This window comes from Acanthaster planci, linkage group LG01, assembly GCF_054643075.1.
Source record: "Acanthaster planci isolate LZ-2023a linkage group LG01, COTS_SCS, whole genome shotgun sequence".
Lineage (NCBI taxonomy): Eukaryota > Metazoa > Echinodermata > Asteroidea > Valvatida > Acanthasteridae > Acanthaster > Acanthaster planci.
In genome coordinates this window covers 5,630,403-5,645,859 of record NC_141777.1, presented here as the reverse complement: position 1 = coordinate 5,645,859, position 15,457 = coordinate 5,630,403, and the positions used below count along the sequence as shown (strand labels likewise).

The 15,457-nt window shown below is 40.6% G+C and overlaps 1 protein-coding gene across 4 annotated transcripts; it reads left to right on the top strand.

The window, feature by feature from the left end:
- The first annotated feature begins 199 nt into the window (after window positions 1–199).
- Window positions 200–10,574, top strand: LOC110981936 (ataxin-3-like). Of its 4 annotated transcripts, none has more exons than XM_022239983.2 (8): window positions 200–270; window positions 1,329–1,377; window positions 2,447–2,562; window positions 3,143–3,273; window positions 3,973–4,127; window positions 4,507–4,836; window positions 6,026–6,098; window positions 8,604–10,574. In XM_022239983.2, the coding sequence occupies exons 1-8, from the start codon at window positions 247–249 to the stop codon at window positions 8,929–8,931; spliced, it is 1,206 nt and encodes a 401-aa protein (XP_022095675.2). In that variant the 5' UTR covers window positions 200–246; the 3' UTR covers window positions 8,932–10,574. The 4 variants fall into 4 exon arrangements, with proteins under 4 accessions (XP_022095675.2, XP_086993427.1, XP_086993422.1 ...); XM_087137301.1 differs by lacking the exon at window positions 200–270 and adding an exon at window positions 272–325; XM_087137296.1 differs by lacking the exons at window positions 200–270; window positions 1,329–1,377; window positions 2,447–2,562 and adding an exon at window positions 2,570–2,740.
- Window positions 10,575–15,457: the final 4,883 nt, after the last annotated feature.

Sequence of the window (15,457 nt, the reverse complement as noted above, 5' to 3'; positions counted from 1 at the left end):
ATTATAGAAAATAAAATAGGTATGATTCAATACAGAACTGTTATTTATGCATCAGTCTTCTTAAAATCTGTAATTGATTTATGGAAAATTTGATTTCAATTCACTTATTTGTAGCTATGTTCTCATTTTTCTAGACCCCTCACAGTCGTATTCGTTCTTCAAATCACCTTGCTCAAAAAAGAAGTGGAATATTCTAAAAATAATTACAACCTTTCGTCTAAATGTAGAGGGCGTACTCATATTAACATGGATGCAATTTTTCATGAAAGGGTAACTTTTTTTGTACCTTTACTTAACTTTAATTTTACTTGAAGATCATTTTCAGGTTTGTGTTTACAAAGTACAATGTTATATAATTCTGATATCCATAATAATTGAGTTTTTGTCCCAAATGTACTTCCCTTTGCCTGTAAGCTGTAGTTCCAGTTGTATACGCACCGAGTGTACATCGATCTTCGCGCTTCGGACAACTCGACCGGGATGACCGGTCATGCCGGTGCTACAATTCGACCGTTTACAATTAACAAAGTCGGCCTTTAAGACAACTCGACTGTGCATTACGGAGTGCAGGGCATATAATGCAGATTGCATATCAATATTTTTGAGAAATAGGCACATGTTGTACAGAACTGTGGGGTCCGGCGTCCATCTTGTTCTTCATGGGAGTGGGGCAGACATCGGCCCCCACAGTCATGACAGTTTGGGGGTGATCTGGTCCTGGTTACACTGTGACTTGATGGGGTTCATTACCTTTAGCACCCTGTTCCTTTTATAAGGGAACAAATTCTGCTTTTTCGAAGTAACTTATCTAAACAAGTTGTTGGGATGTCCACTCACATATCAGAAAGAAAAGAGAACAGGGCTTTTGGTTTTTGAGAGAAATGTTTGGGTAAAACGGCAGCGTACATAACCTCCTCGAAGGTAGCTGTGAACGACAAATAAGCGAACGTAGTCTGGTGCCTTGACCTGGATGAAGATTTGTTTTGATGAATCCAAAAATCCTGAGTCGGGTAACTGGATGAAATACAAAATAGCGTGAGTTGACTGAGTGGTTGTCTTTTGCCAAACTCAAGTTAGAAATTTGAAGTTTTCTTGCTTAAATACACACTGCAGCACTACTTCTTCCACTGAGCATGCTAGCTGTATCCCTGTAGTTATAGACAATGTAGGGACTGACAAGCTTTCTACTCAACTAATTTCTAAATACGGTATTGAAATCACTTAGGAGGATCACACAAATTTAGTTGTAACCTGACTAAAGCTCCAAACACAATTTCAAAATGTGACGCATGTATCTTTTAGTTTTTGGAATCTTTATTCTCTTGCAGCAAGAGGGATCATTATGCGCACAACACTGCTTGAATTCCCTCTTACAAGGTATGTTTTTTCACTTTCATTTAGGGCTGTGCCAAATAACCGAATATTTGATCGATTATCAAATATTTGAATTTTTTTTCTGAATTTAAATATTCGAATGCAGATTCATGAAAAGAAAGGGAACATTTTCTTTTGTTTTAAATGAGAAAAATTGCACTATGGAGGCTTGTTTTGCACAGATTGAAATGAAAAGTGACAAATCTTTCAATGATTCAAAAAGTAATTTATACTTTAAACAATTTAAAAGGAATAGACATTTTCAACTGGGCAAAAAGTATTGTTCATCTCATAAATCTCGCAGAATCATGGCTGAAGATACTCCTAGATGTGAGAAGCTATTACAGTGATAATAAGGTTCAATTGTGTCAATATTGGAACTGATTCTGGATATGGTTTGTTCATCAAACATCTGCTGGTCGGTACAACCAAATATTCGGATATTCAATTGAACTGAAGGTCAAATATTCGAATAGAGAATTATTTGAATTGACTCAGCCCTACTTTCATTCACATCATCATTGTAATTTTCGTTTTGTAGTTTTCCATTTTTGAAGTCCGAACATTTTCGGTGCTAAAAATATTGGTGTTGAACTTTTCGTTTCTACATGCTGCAAATGTAATTTACTAATGTTTCATTCACTGATCTCTTTCCAATTGTCATTTTAAGCCAGGTTGTGCTTCCTGCATTTGTACCCCCTTAAATTAGGCATTGACCCTTTTGCAGTAGATCTTTCAAAATCCACCAGGAGGTAAAAGTTAAATTTCCTAATAAAATGAAAGTCCTAAGAATGTGCCATCAAATTCTTGCACAGTGGAGGATTTCAGAGGAATCAGGAAGATCCCTAGCAAAAAGGCCCAGACGTTAGAATTACTGCATCCTGGTTCAACCGTCAGAATCCAATAGAATCAATGAAGCTTTCCGCTCAATCCAATAATATAACAGCATGCTACACGAGGGTCTTTGTCTATTGTAGTGACTTCGAAAATCTAGAATAAATTCTCTTTTGTTAAATTTGTTTGCAATCTGCCTGTATGATTAATCATTCATCTTTTTTGGATGAATACCCAGGGCCGTATTTCAGTGCCGTGGATCTTGCCGATATCGGCCGGGAGCTGGATGAAGCTGAGAGGGCAACCATGGCAGAGGGTGACGTCAACTCTCCAGAGTATCTCCGCTTTCTGCAGGTAAGCTCATAGCCTCCTTGGGGCCGTTACCTCTGTCGTCCTTAGAAACTGTTAGTCTACACGAGCCTCAACAGGTTATAGTAGAAAGTACTGACAAAACTACAGCAAAAATATGAAAGGTTTGCAGGTGGACCAACAAGGCCTGGCTCATCACCAGCATCCAACATCGGCTTTCTCAGTTAGTATGTGAGGCCATGGAAATCTCAAATGCAACACATTATCAAAAGAGGTACCGGTAGGCTGCCACATCAGTGACATATGGTGACTTGTAACCAAATAAGTCTTCTATACCCACCGACTCCAACCAAACCCCCTTTGTCTCCTTCAGAAGGAGAATTTGAGATGCATGCTGGCATTAAATAGTCCCGTATGACTGTTCCACAATTGTTTACGTCACACATGATCAAGTGTTCACACTTAAAATGACAGTAACAGTAGTGTGCATCATTTATAAAGAACTAACTGATCATAAACTGGAATGTAAACGTTAGTTTTGCAAGGGGCCAGCCTGTTTGTTTGTTGGGTTGTTTGTTTTTGGCTGCAGTTGACCTTTCTTACTATTATACTGTTGCATTCACAGCAACCCTCCAGCAATATGGATGACAGTGGCTACTTCTCAGTTCAGGTCATAGGTCGAGCACTCAAAGTCTGGGGTTTGGAGCTTGTCCCATTTGGCAGCACAGAGGCTGTTCAGGCCAATATCCACCCAGAGTAAGTTTTTCTGAGGAACAAGTGGCCTTTTCCAACTCTCAGCTTCATTTACATGGACACGTTTGGTTTCATCTTGAGCTCCATAGTCAGTTCCAGGTATTTTCTGTGTGAAATGGAAATTCTTCAAAACTTTGTTCCACATGAGAAAAATAAATGCTTTCAGGCTTTAACTCAAAGAAGTGTGTAAAAAATTTAAGCCCAAAGTCTCTAAGATGGAGAAGAGGCTGAGAGTTTAAAACTCTTAATACAGGAAAGAAGAGCGAGCTACTTACTTACAGCTGAACATGGAATCAATTTAATCAACCGAAGGCACTGCCTGGGAATTGGCACTACACTATTTGTAGTATAGACGGCGCTGTTTGAAGTGGGTAAATTTTGAACAAACATTTTACGCAGACAGGCATGGCAAAAGACAGACTGTAATGTCATTCAACAAAAAATGAAAACCGAGCTATGCCATCGTGCGTGCTTGCATAGGCCTACACTGACAAAACACAGATGGTCAGCAAAGTTCCACATTGTCTAACCTTGCCAACTGGCTGCATCCGCGGTCATGACAGTTGCAGCAAAGTATGTCCACATGATTGCATGTCATCAGGGAACATTCGCCGATGCCGTTTGTGTCGCTTTGTGTCGTTATGGTAACTAGGCCTTCACTTTATTCTCTGTTATTTTCACTGGAATGCATTTATACTGTAGGCGTGAGAAAGCATTTATATGCAACTTCAAAGACCACTGGCTGACCATCAGAAAGCTTGGCCAGCAATGGTTCAACCTAAACTCCTTACTCACGGGTCCAGAGCTCATCTCAGATATGTACCTTGGAATGTTTCTCGTACAGCTGCAGAAAGAAGGTTGGTACTCCACAAGCTTATTTTAATACTGTGTCATTACGCATATGTTACATCTTTGATAAACTCTAAGAAATGTGATTTTTAACTACTTAGAAAAAACTCGAGCATGTAGCTCCCAAGAAGCTACCAATGAAGCAAATTTTGATTTTATTTGAAAGAAGAATGGCTTACCAGTGATGTTGATTTTACACTTGATGTAAATTTTTCTCATTGTTACACTTCTGTGTATCTCGGAAAGAGAAATTCTACCTAAGCAATATTGATTTTAAAAAATCGATAAACTAATGTAAATTTCAATGAGAACAATGAAATGTACAGCCCTGGACTCCCCATTTATGTATATTGGTCTGATAATCTAAGGTGCTTTTTGACACTTCAGGGTATTCCATTTTTGTTGTGAGGGGTCCCCTGCCGGAAAATGAAGCAGATCAGCTACTCAACCTCATCCCCGCTGTCCAGACACAGAAACCCCGGCTGTTGACGGACCTGAGTCAGCAACAGCAGCAGCCGAGGAGCACAGGGTCAGGCTCCACCTCGGGGGCGGGCCCCTCAGGAAAGGGGGTGTTCAGTCTGCAGGACCTTCAGACTGCCCTGCAGTCCAATCAGAGGTCCCAGCCTGGAGGAGGGGGAGGGGCCGGAAGGTTGGAGGGCCCAAGCAACGTTGCCAGCGACGAGTCTTTAGCCCAAGCTCTGAAAATGAGTATGCAAGGTAGGTGTTTATTATTACCCTACATCCGTGAGCTTGTTGTCATGGCAACTTGTTTAAACCCTCCAGCATCCTACCACCATACAAAATCCAATGGCACTTCATAATAATGGCTGGGCTCCATATTCCTCAATCCTACAATACCCTTCAAAACCTCCTGTTTCATTGCCAAGGATCTGGAACAACCAGTGCTAATGTCATTTACGTCCCTGTGGTAGCGAAACGAGGGATTCCTTAAAAACCACCAACCTGTGTACTCCTTGAGTGTCATCTGTTGGTTCAACAGAGACCACAGCTGCTCCAAAACATGTGAGCATGCAGACCCCAGCCAGTGGCAGTCGACAGTAGAAATGGTAACATAATGCTGAACAGAAATCTGCAAAGACCTGATTGATTGGTTGATATGGTTTCAATTGTTCATACTTGACCATTTGGAAAGAACCAAGGTGGCGGCCTCAGTGCAAAGTTTGTCTCTGATTCAGATCAGGAAATGTGATCTTCTTTATTTCTTAAAACACTGGATCTACCATTATATGACAAATATGGGCATAAGTATGAATGCATTCAAACCTTGCTGCACTGAACCAGTCTGCTTGGCATGAATGGAAGGCCTTCGACCACATGTCACAGTGTGGCGCCATGAACTATTAACCCACCGAGTTTGCCATCAAAGGCCTGTAAACACATGACTGTTAATTGGTCAAAATCATGGAGGTCAATAGGCGGTTTCTTGCATAGGGAATCACCGCATATACTTGGGCGGATACTCCATAGTATACAACTCATTGAGAGATTTTGAAGAAATACCAAGTGTCAGAAGGTTGGAGGAAACCACACAAATAAGTTTTAGATTAAAGCCCCCACGTAAATGGTAGTCCGGGCAGGATTGGAACCCAGTACACTGTAGTAAAAGGCGAGAAGAATACCATGGTTTTTTTAACGTAAAAATTTTCTTGGGTACAGTGATTTTAGGGTGGGTTACCAAATTTGTTTTTATTTAGACTTTTTTAAGGGAAGTTTGGAAATCTGTCTTCCAGATGTATTATTTGGAATTTTGAGGCTTGGTTGGTTGGTTTTAGGGGAGGGCTGATATGGTATTTTGGGGGGTTTTCTGCATGGATTTACTGTTGCTGATTATTGTTAAGACAGCAGAAGACGTTTTGTTTAGTTCATTTTGCTGCATTTCGTTCAGAAATGGATGAAAGTCCTCCAGAGGAAGTTGATGTAGAGGACCTCAGAAGAAAGAGACAGGCATTTTTTGACAAGTAAGTGTGCCTGGAAACAAATTTGGCCCATCCAGAGCTGTTCATAGAGAGAGTTATGACATGAGTATCTCAATTATTGGAACCAACATGGTGGATCCAGAGCTGTTCATAGAGAGATTTATGACACGAGTGTCTCAATTATTGGAACCAACATGGTGGATCCAGAGCTGTTCATAGAGAGATTTATGACACGAGTGTCTCAATTATTGGAACCAACATGGTGGATCCAGAGCTGTTCATAGAGAGAGTTATGACACGAGTGTCTCAATTATTGGAACCAACATGGTGGATCCAGAGCTGTTCATAGAGAGAGTTATGACACGAGTGTCTCAATTATTGGAACCAACATGGTGGATCCAGAGCTGTTCATAGAGAGATTTATGACACGAGTGTCTCAATTATCAGAACAAACATGGTGGATCCAGAGCTGTTCATAGAGAGATTTATGACACGAGTGTCTCAATTATTGGAACCAACATGGTGGATCTAGAGCTGTTCATAGAGAGATTTATGACACGAGTGTCTCAATTATCAGAACCAACATGGTGGATGATGCTTCAGTGCACATGGACAATTAGCACACAATAGCTGCATGCTGTACTGCACAGGTAATGAACAGCCATTTCGGTTCCAAATTCTGAAGTTGATTCTACTCTCTCTATATCCAGCTCTGGGCCCATCCTGAGTTTATCGGCTACCAATCTCAGAATGATCAAGTTCCCTTTCAAATTCCACAGTTGCAGATGTAGTTCAAGATTTCAAGTTCCAGGCCAAGGACTAACCCCAAAATACTAGATTACTTTGGAACATTTCACCGCCAGCAGGAGGGGGGGGGCAAATTTTGCCCCTGCCCAGGCTCTTCTAGGGTTACTGGGACCTAACTGAAAAGAAAATGTAAAACGGAAGTGCTCATGCATGCTGTCAATACATTATTAGGAAACAGTGTACTACACCTGTGTCAACCCTCTTTATGTTCCGCAATGTGCTTTATGCTGGAGTTGAGTACGTGGATAATGAAAGTATCACATGTTGTGTGTGTATTCTTTGATGTATTAGATACATGTAGCTAATGGGATACAGGTTGTTAAAAATACTTCTCGTAGTTTTAAAGTTGTATCCACCCTAAGCTGAAGTGCGCCCTCACCAGCGAAAGAAAGACAGATGGTACTCAGTTTTCCAACTGGGTTTTTTCACGCATTCAGCATGCACACCAAGACCATATATTCCAGACAAAATTCGTTGCACGTACTGGGCATGTTCCGCGTCAAATGCGCATTAACTTGCGCATCTGTGCGGTGAGTGCATGCCAAAGGACAGTCAAGTTCATTTCAAAAGCTTGAAATCCAGAATACAAGTAATACAGCTTTAAGCACAATTAGTCTGCATTCACTGAACTATTAAGTTACCTCTAAACCTAGCCATGGGAAAATACAGAGACAGTGTCTTTCCCGTCAAGGGCCTAGCTGCCCCCGAAAAGAGAGCCCATTTTTATTCTTTTCGGTAATATGATAAAGATGAATTTAATCATCAATTTCATTTCCCTTCATTCCCAAAGCATGTAAAAACCCTGAATGTAGCCTCAATCCTCACTCAGGCCAGAAAAAGTTGAAAAAATGTACAAATTTTGGGCCCTCCAAAACAAGCTCCCCCCCTCCCAATTTTGGTCTGGATCCACTTTGCTCATTGGCTGCCATGTTGCCGCTTATGATTACATAATAGTTGAAATGGGCAATACCCACTTGAAATGCTTACTGTGTCACATGTGGCAGACTTCAGCTGGTTTCAGAAATGGCACATAATCTGAATACCTTGTTATTTCCTTTTGGATGTTTACAAAATTGCTCCACGTCTTGCTTTCATTGCATCATGTTTTTTTAAAGAAAGAGAATTTAAGCTGGCCAGCTGGAAACTAGTTTTGAACACCTGGTTAGCCATTCACTTTAAAAGTGACTTGTGACTTCATTTCTGACAAGTCTTATGTTAGTTTTACGTTAGTATTTTTGTAGGGTCTTGTGATGGTCTCGAGGTTGGCTTATACTTGGCTCAAAAGGGAGCTCGAATGCAAATTTGTGACGTCAGATTAAATGTTTTCACCACAAATTTGCAAAAGCTGAATGCATGTCAACTCGAGGAAATTTCACTGCAAATGTCTTGTGACATGGGATTTGCTTTGCTGTCACATTTGCCTGAAGTGTAAACGAGTCTAAATTGGGTCGAAGCTCAAAGTAGGTGGCCTGTTTACATGAGACAGTATTTAAGGACACATTGCTTTAATAGTCATTTGTACTCATATGGCATTCAGTTCACTGGACCAATTTTCATCAGAATGTGCACAGACATGTAGATTTTCACAGAGAAACTTGCATGAGTGTTGGTGCACAAAGGCGTTTGAGGTCAAGCATCCTCAAACTGTCTCTTTGTCATTGTTTAGTAGTACGTGCACATATAGACCATTGAGTTCTTACACCCAAAATGCAATAGTCAAATTTTTGATTGATAAACCAGGCAGCATACCTCAGGAGCTCCTCAGCCACCGACATCTGCGTCCTCAAAGCATCCCGAGGAAGGACAGTATGCGCCGTCTTCTGGATCACATCCTCAAGGACAAGCCCTGCCAGATAATCCCTCAGGCATGCAGGCAGCAGGACTGGAAGCCAGAGGTGGACAGACGTACTACCCCACTCCAGGTGCAGTCGGACACTCTCTGAAAATGGAAGAGGAGACTTATGTCAACGACGAACAGATGACAGAGGAAGCCATGCTGGAGATCGCCATTCAGATGTCATTGGGTGGGACGCAGCAGGCCCAGCACCAGCAAGGCAGCGGCTCGTGAAGACTTGTTGGACTTATCTTCTGACTTTTCCAGTTCTGCAGTGTGAAGTTTCTCATGGGCATGCTTGAAATAATGAATAATGAGGGAGGACATCTTCTCCTGGTGTGCTTCTGCAGTTGGAGGGGAACGGGGGATGGATCTTTTAAGCATTATGCAGCACTTCGCAGAGTAAAGCTTGAGTTGTACAGAGCTTTTGTCCCTGGAGAAGTTGTAAGATCCGTTATTTTGATAGGAAGAGTTTCTGTCACAAACTGTTTCACAAATTATTGTTATTTGGCTAATTTCTGTGGCAAATCATTTTCATTTGGTTTGCTTCTTTTGTCTTGCGAGCACAAATCCTCTGAGTTTATCTCACAAAATGCGAAACAATGCTATTACTGCAGTCTCTTTCCGCATGCCTAAAAACAATTAAAACAATGATGTGAACACTCCCTCTGCACCCATCCAAATTTTTAGATGTGTCTTGTGATGGCAAATCCCATCTTTTTTCTTAATCGTGCGGATAAAAATATATTTTTGCGAACTTTTTCACAAGGTAGGAGTTGCGTAAGATTCATTCTCATAAGACATTGCTAACATTTCTGTGTTCAGTAAGAAAAGGGAAGGTTTTACAAGAAAGTCACGTTAAAAAAGTAACTGTTGACAAATGTTTTGTAGATCAGTTTGTTTCAGAGTCGAGGCAATAATTATTGGATAATGTTAAAGAAAATTATTTGAGTCTTTCCTTAGTTACTCATGCAAGATTTTAAGTGCCTTGTTCATGTTCAATCATTACAAAGATCAAGCATTTGACGTTTCTGTTGCGACTTCAGCTGACATCAGCTCCTGTTGATTCCGAGGAAATTTTGTGTGGGCAAAGTGGGTAACTGTCAATTTTCTTGCCACATTTTTAACAATAACTCCTGATGAGGTGACAAGTTTAGTTCAGAAGCTAACAGTGTTTCAATATAGAGGCAGCTTGTAAGAAATGTTCAGCAAGACTACGTTTTTTTCTTAAAGTTACTTTGTTGAACCAAAATCCCCTCCTGCAGATGATTGCCAAGAAGATAAATCATGGATTTTTTGGAATGGATTGAGGTGCAAGTAATGTGGTGGGAGTTCAAGGAGAGGGAATTCCTTCAGGGATTACAAAGAAGAGAAATCTTTCATGGAGTGGCTCCTTAAAGACTTTTCTTGAAGTCCCGTTTCATTCCTAAGTACCCCCTGAATTCCAAAGATCAACAGCTGTATCACGTGTCTCGAGGATGGCGGCCCTCGGGAGGGACAACATCTTGGGCCAACGAAGGTCGTCTGAGGAACAACGCGGCCCTCTCACGGCAAAACGATGTAACTTGATTTTTTTGAGATACGGATATATTATGGGTGATTTGATGGCGCTCTTTCAGTGGTTAGAAAATTATAAATTTCCTTTCTGAAGTAGCCCATGTTTTCCAATCGTTTTTGAGGTAAATCGTGTGATTTCCTTTGGCAGTCCAGCGTATCTCTTTTTTTTAATTCAACAATTCAAGAACAACATTTGTTTCCATAATGCCATGTGTGGAATCTGACGAAAATACATGTAGAAAATAGGACGTGTAGAATGTTACGACGAAATAAATTCGAGGAATAAAGATGCGAAAACATAAAGCAAACAACAGAAAGAAGCTGCATGTTGCAAATGTTGTCATTAATGCTCAAGCAAAACCCTGTAGTTACATATTATACATTTACTGTTTGCAGTTATGCTCTTTGAAGCTTCACCGAGCGTTCAAGAAAAGCTCGCATCTAACACATCCGTTTTTCATTTATTCGAAACACCTTCCCAGAGGGAACCTTGACGAGGCATAACCAACCACATCGAAGAACCGTTGTTTTGCCAGGATGCGAATCTGTAAGGTCAAAGTGTATCTTCACGTACTTCATTTGAAGCAGTTTCTATAATATGGCAAAATAATGCATCTCCAAGATACTCCCTTTTGCCAAAATATATGCCAGTCTTTGAATAAAAATGAATGCTTTTTATCCACTTGAACACATTGTCATTAAAATGAATGCAGATCTATCTTTTGCTCCGACCAGACACTGACTGGATGATTGACTGGTCCACATTTTTACTGAAATAATTTAACATTGCGGCATGCTGTTATGGTTGTTACATACGCATAAGCATCAACACGACTTGTGCTCAGCCTGGGTTTCACTGTTTAAACTACATGTATCAAGACTTTGTGACTTGAAATTGGTATGGACTCCATGTTGAAACTATGTGTATTAAAAACTCAACATGATTTGTGCTTATCCTCGTGTGTATTCAAGTCAGATGCATGTATGACAAATCGAATCCTTTCAACTTTTTGGTATTGTCGATTTATATTCAGTTTTATTTTAAACTGAATGCAGAAACTTACATGACTATGAACCAAACATTGACTCTCATATTCCATCCGTTAAGCATGGCTACTTGTGTTCTGGATAAAAATAGTTCTCACAAATCAGCTTTCGTAATAGACCTTGATATAATTGCAATGAAATTTACAACACTCTAATGTAAATGTGCGGGCTATTATGCCATTTAAATGTCAATTAAAAGATCATTTTAAAAAGTATGTAATGTGTCTGACTTACCAACTGACATGTTTAATCTTGCTTAATGGATAGATACGTAAAATCCAACATACATAAAATTAAAAATTTCACGACGTAATCGCGCCATGCCACTGGACAGTCATGTTGCTTATTTGATGAAATGCACAGAAATTCTCAAAGATGCATTAATCTGGCTCGCAGTTAAGTCAAATATCCCTTTATCTGAAGCAGGTCACCAAAGATACATCGTTTTGCCGTGATATGTAACAAAAAACTTTTGACTGTTGGGGTAGCAGAGGAGGATAAAAAAAACAGGAAAACGATGTATCTTTTAAAAATGATTTATGATCTTAACCATCCATATTCGGAAAATATATCTCTGGACACGCCCGTGAAATTTCAACAATATTGCACTGATAGTTCAAAAATTTCAACCGCCTCAAGTCTGAAGTCTTTTTTCTCAAAATGGTCATTTTTAAGTAACGTTGTTTTGCCTTGAGAGGGTCGAACATAACCGGGGAGGGGCCATGGGGCCACTCCCCCTCCGATACCTGTGTATGATGAATGCCAAGTAGAGGTGTTTACGTAACATTCAGCGGAAACAAAAGTATACTCTTACGTCCACTCAAGACCGACCATGACGAAATAAGCACACAAAGTAAAATGGGCGAATGCAAACCTCACAGCGCAATCTTGTACGTGCCGAATGAAGCCAAATTTCCCTCTCAGAAACGTTAACACTCATTAAAACGAGATTGTTACACCTGGAGTCCTGCCATGGACAGCTTGGGATTGTCCTATATTAGTACTGTCTGATTGCGCTTTTTCTCCCTCCGGTGACGAGCCGTTTATAGAGAGAGAGAGTTACGACATGAGTGTTTCAATTGTTGGAACCAAAATGGTGGATTATGCGATGGAAAATGAACACACAATATTTGTTTGCTATGCTGTACTGCACTTGTAAAAAACAGCCATTTTGGTTCCAGGTGTGAAGTTGGTGCTACCCTGTCTATAAACAGCTAGGCCTATGCCGTCGTGATCCATGCACGGACGTATATAAAAAAAACCTGGACTTGCAACGCCTTTGTATGAAAAAGAAGCCAACCAGCGGCCATTTTACCGAGCCGAATACAAAAGCGTGGGCGGTTCCCTTCTATTGACGCCAGGAAGAACAACGGTGGGCATTGCCGGAAAAGCTTTGTATTCGGCTCGGAAAAATGGCTGCGAGTTGATTCAATGACTCTATAAGCTGATTAAGGGCATAGCGAGTCCAGATTTTATTATACACGTCCGTGGATCCATGTCCTTGAGCCATCAGTTAGGAAACAAAAAAGGCTGGAAGGGATCAATTGTGAGGCTTGTCTGTATACCGTCAGGTTTCTAATAGTTGTCGGTCACCAAAGAAGACGAGCAGCACGTGTGCGCGTGTTGGAAGCGCACGGCCTCTCCAAAATGGCCCACCACCCAGGTTATCTGAGTCGTTTCTCTGGCCTCACTGAAGGGGAGGTCGGGAGGCCTTGCTATTTTTTTTTTCAAATAAATTTTTTGGTGGTTTACGCCAATGCAAATTTCCATATTCAGGAGCAAAATTTTGTTGTCTACCAGGGAGAAAACCTTAACGTTACATCGATTTGTGCTCACCAATAGCGGGAACCTTAGTTTCATATTTTGCTATTTCAAATTTCTTTCCCTACGTACGGCGCACGTGATCCCTAATTGTTTAAGAACATTGCAATAACTGAACGGGATTCTTTCTCAGAAATAATTTCAGTTACTAAAGTTTGACTTCACAATTTGAACGTGAAACCTTTAAACTGTCTCGTTTTCCGAGTCAGACACCTAACCAAGTCACAGCTGCCGGGACTCTCGCAAGAGAATTTTGAAATCTTTTCTAGTGATACCAGTATTTAAGTACGTACACATTATATGCGCTGCGTTACCCTCGGGGGCCTCGTTTGCGGCAAGTGAAAATTCAAACCATAAAACAATCGATGCGCAGTAGAAATCAAGATTCCTTTTATCGGTGCCCGTTACAACTATTCAACTACCAAAATGGCGTCCTATGCATGTACATAATTACACCAAGCCGGTCACCAATCTATACAGACAGATCCCTCCGCCGTCTGGACACACGTTCCATTCTGTTTGTTTTGATATATAGTACGTTAATACAAAGGTTTCTCGCAGCGGTCAGTAGAGGCAAGCTCACTCTTTAAACCAAATGTAAATAATCAAGTTATAATAAATAAACCGTTTCTTGAGATGTGTAATCAAAACTGCTGCAAACTGCTCGTTTCTTCATATTTAGCTAAATTCTGTAGAGCAGTCTTGGGTGGGGCTCAGACAGGCAAGGCATCATGACAGCAATCGTTGTATTTGCTATGACCTAATTGCTTGTATTGACAAATGGCTTGAGTTTACACATGTGAGGTGTTGTGAGGGCTTTATAAGGCAACGTACTTTTCCCTGCAAGTGCAGTTGGCTTTCGCCTCTGCTACGTCTTCGCCCGTTACCACGACACTTCGGCTACTTGCCACTTCGTCCATGCATCACTTCGCCCATTTGCCATTTCAGTGTTTGTAAATAACTTTGAAAAAGTTGCAATTTCATCATGAAGTCAAGCAAAAAGACCTTGACCTTTCCCCTTAGCGAGCCACAAAATTATAGCTTTTTGAATTTTATCAAAAGAAAGTCTCAACTATTCTATTCTATGCTGCACTGATGCATAAGGGAGTGGCACCTGCTCTTCCTAGGCGTTTTGTCTCCAAAATCTGAAGCTTGCGCCACTGTCTCACGTCTGGCTCACTCGTACGTTTCCCCTCCATTCATTTCAGTCACATACCAGTTTCGAAGTTCAACATTCAAACACTCTTGCCCTGGGATTGACAAAAGAACTACATGTAGCTGACAAACCTATTCTGAACTGAGGCTTATTGACTACGGGCAGCATTCACATCGGAATTCTGCCTTTGTGTTCCTTAAGTAACATTTTGGAAAAGACACCTGGCGAATGATTTTCACTTCATATGTGCTTACGTGAAAACAAGATCGCACAACGTTGCAAAGATTTACCTACTTCTAGTCAATGGATTATGGATTCAGTCGAGTTGACTTGACGCAATTCTCGTCAGCGAAGGTTACAGATAAAAATTCAGAATCCTTCATAAACGTAGATTACATCTTTAAGTTAGTTTCCTTATTAATTTATAAAAACTATTTTGATCTGCTTTTACATCAGCTTTAGCCAAAAGACTACCATACAATATAATTGTACGCTCATCTGCGCACGAGAACACTGTTGCGTGTCTTACAGATTTTCGGAAGTGAGAGGTCAATTTTTGGCGGGGTATTTCTCTTTCGTCTGGTAATTTTTCAGTTTCTATAAATTAATTCCTAGGTGATGTTTATGTGGCAAACGAAGAAAGTGCAAATTCTTAACTTTTTGCAAGTTGTTTTTTCTATCCAAGGGCTCTGGAACGCGCCATCAGGAGTCAACTTTCTGTAGCACTGCAGTACGCTGAAGTGCTTTGCAACGTGGTTTTGTCGTGAGCGTATTTTAAAAGTTGCTTTTGGTTTCTTAGGATGGATTGCTTTTGACATTCTTACAAAGTATTTTTTATTGTTTTATTGTGTGAACTGGGATCCGTAGGAGACCAGTGATTATTTTTTTTTCACTGAAGGAACACCTAGGATAAAAAGGATAATATGGCGGACGGCGCCAATATTATATGGCTCCAAGGCCAATTTTCCCACAAAAATTTACAAGCCTTATACGCACAGGTGACCGGTTACCCTAACCGTAACGGGAGGAGAGAATATAAAAGAACGGTCGACTCATTAGGATACCCTTAGGAGCAATTCGCCACGTGGATCTTTTACCATCATCTAGGGAAAACAAAATTATACTGATATCAGAGCAATAATTAACTACCGAAAAACCTTAATAAACCTCATAGTTACA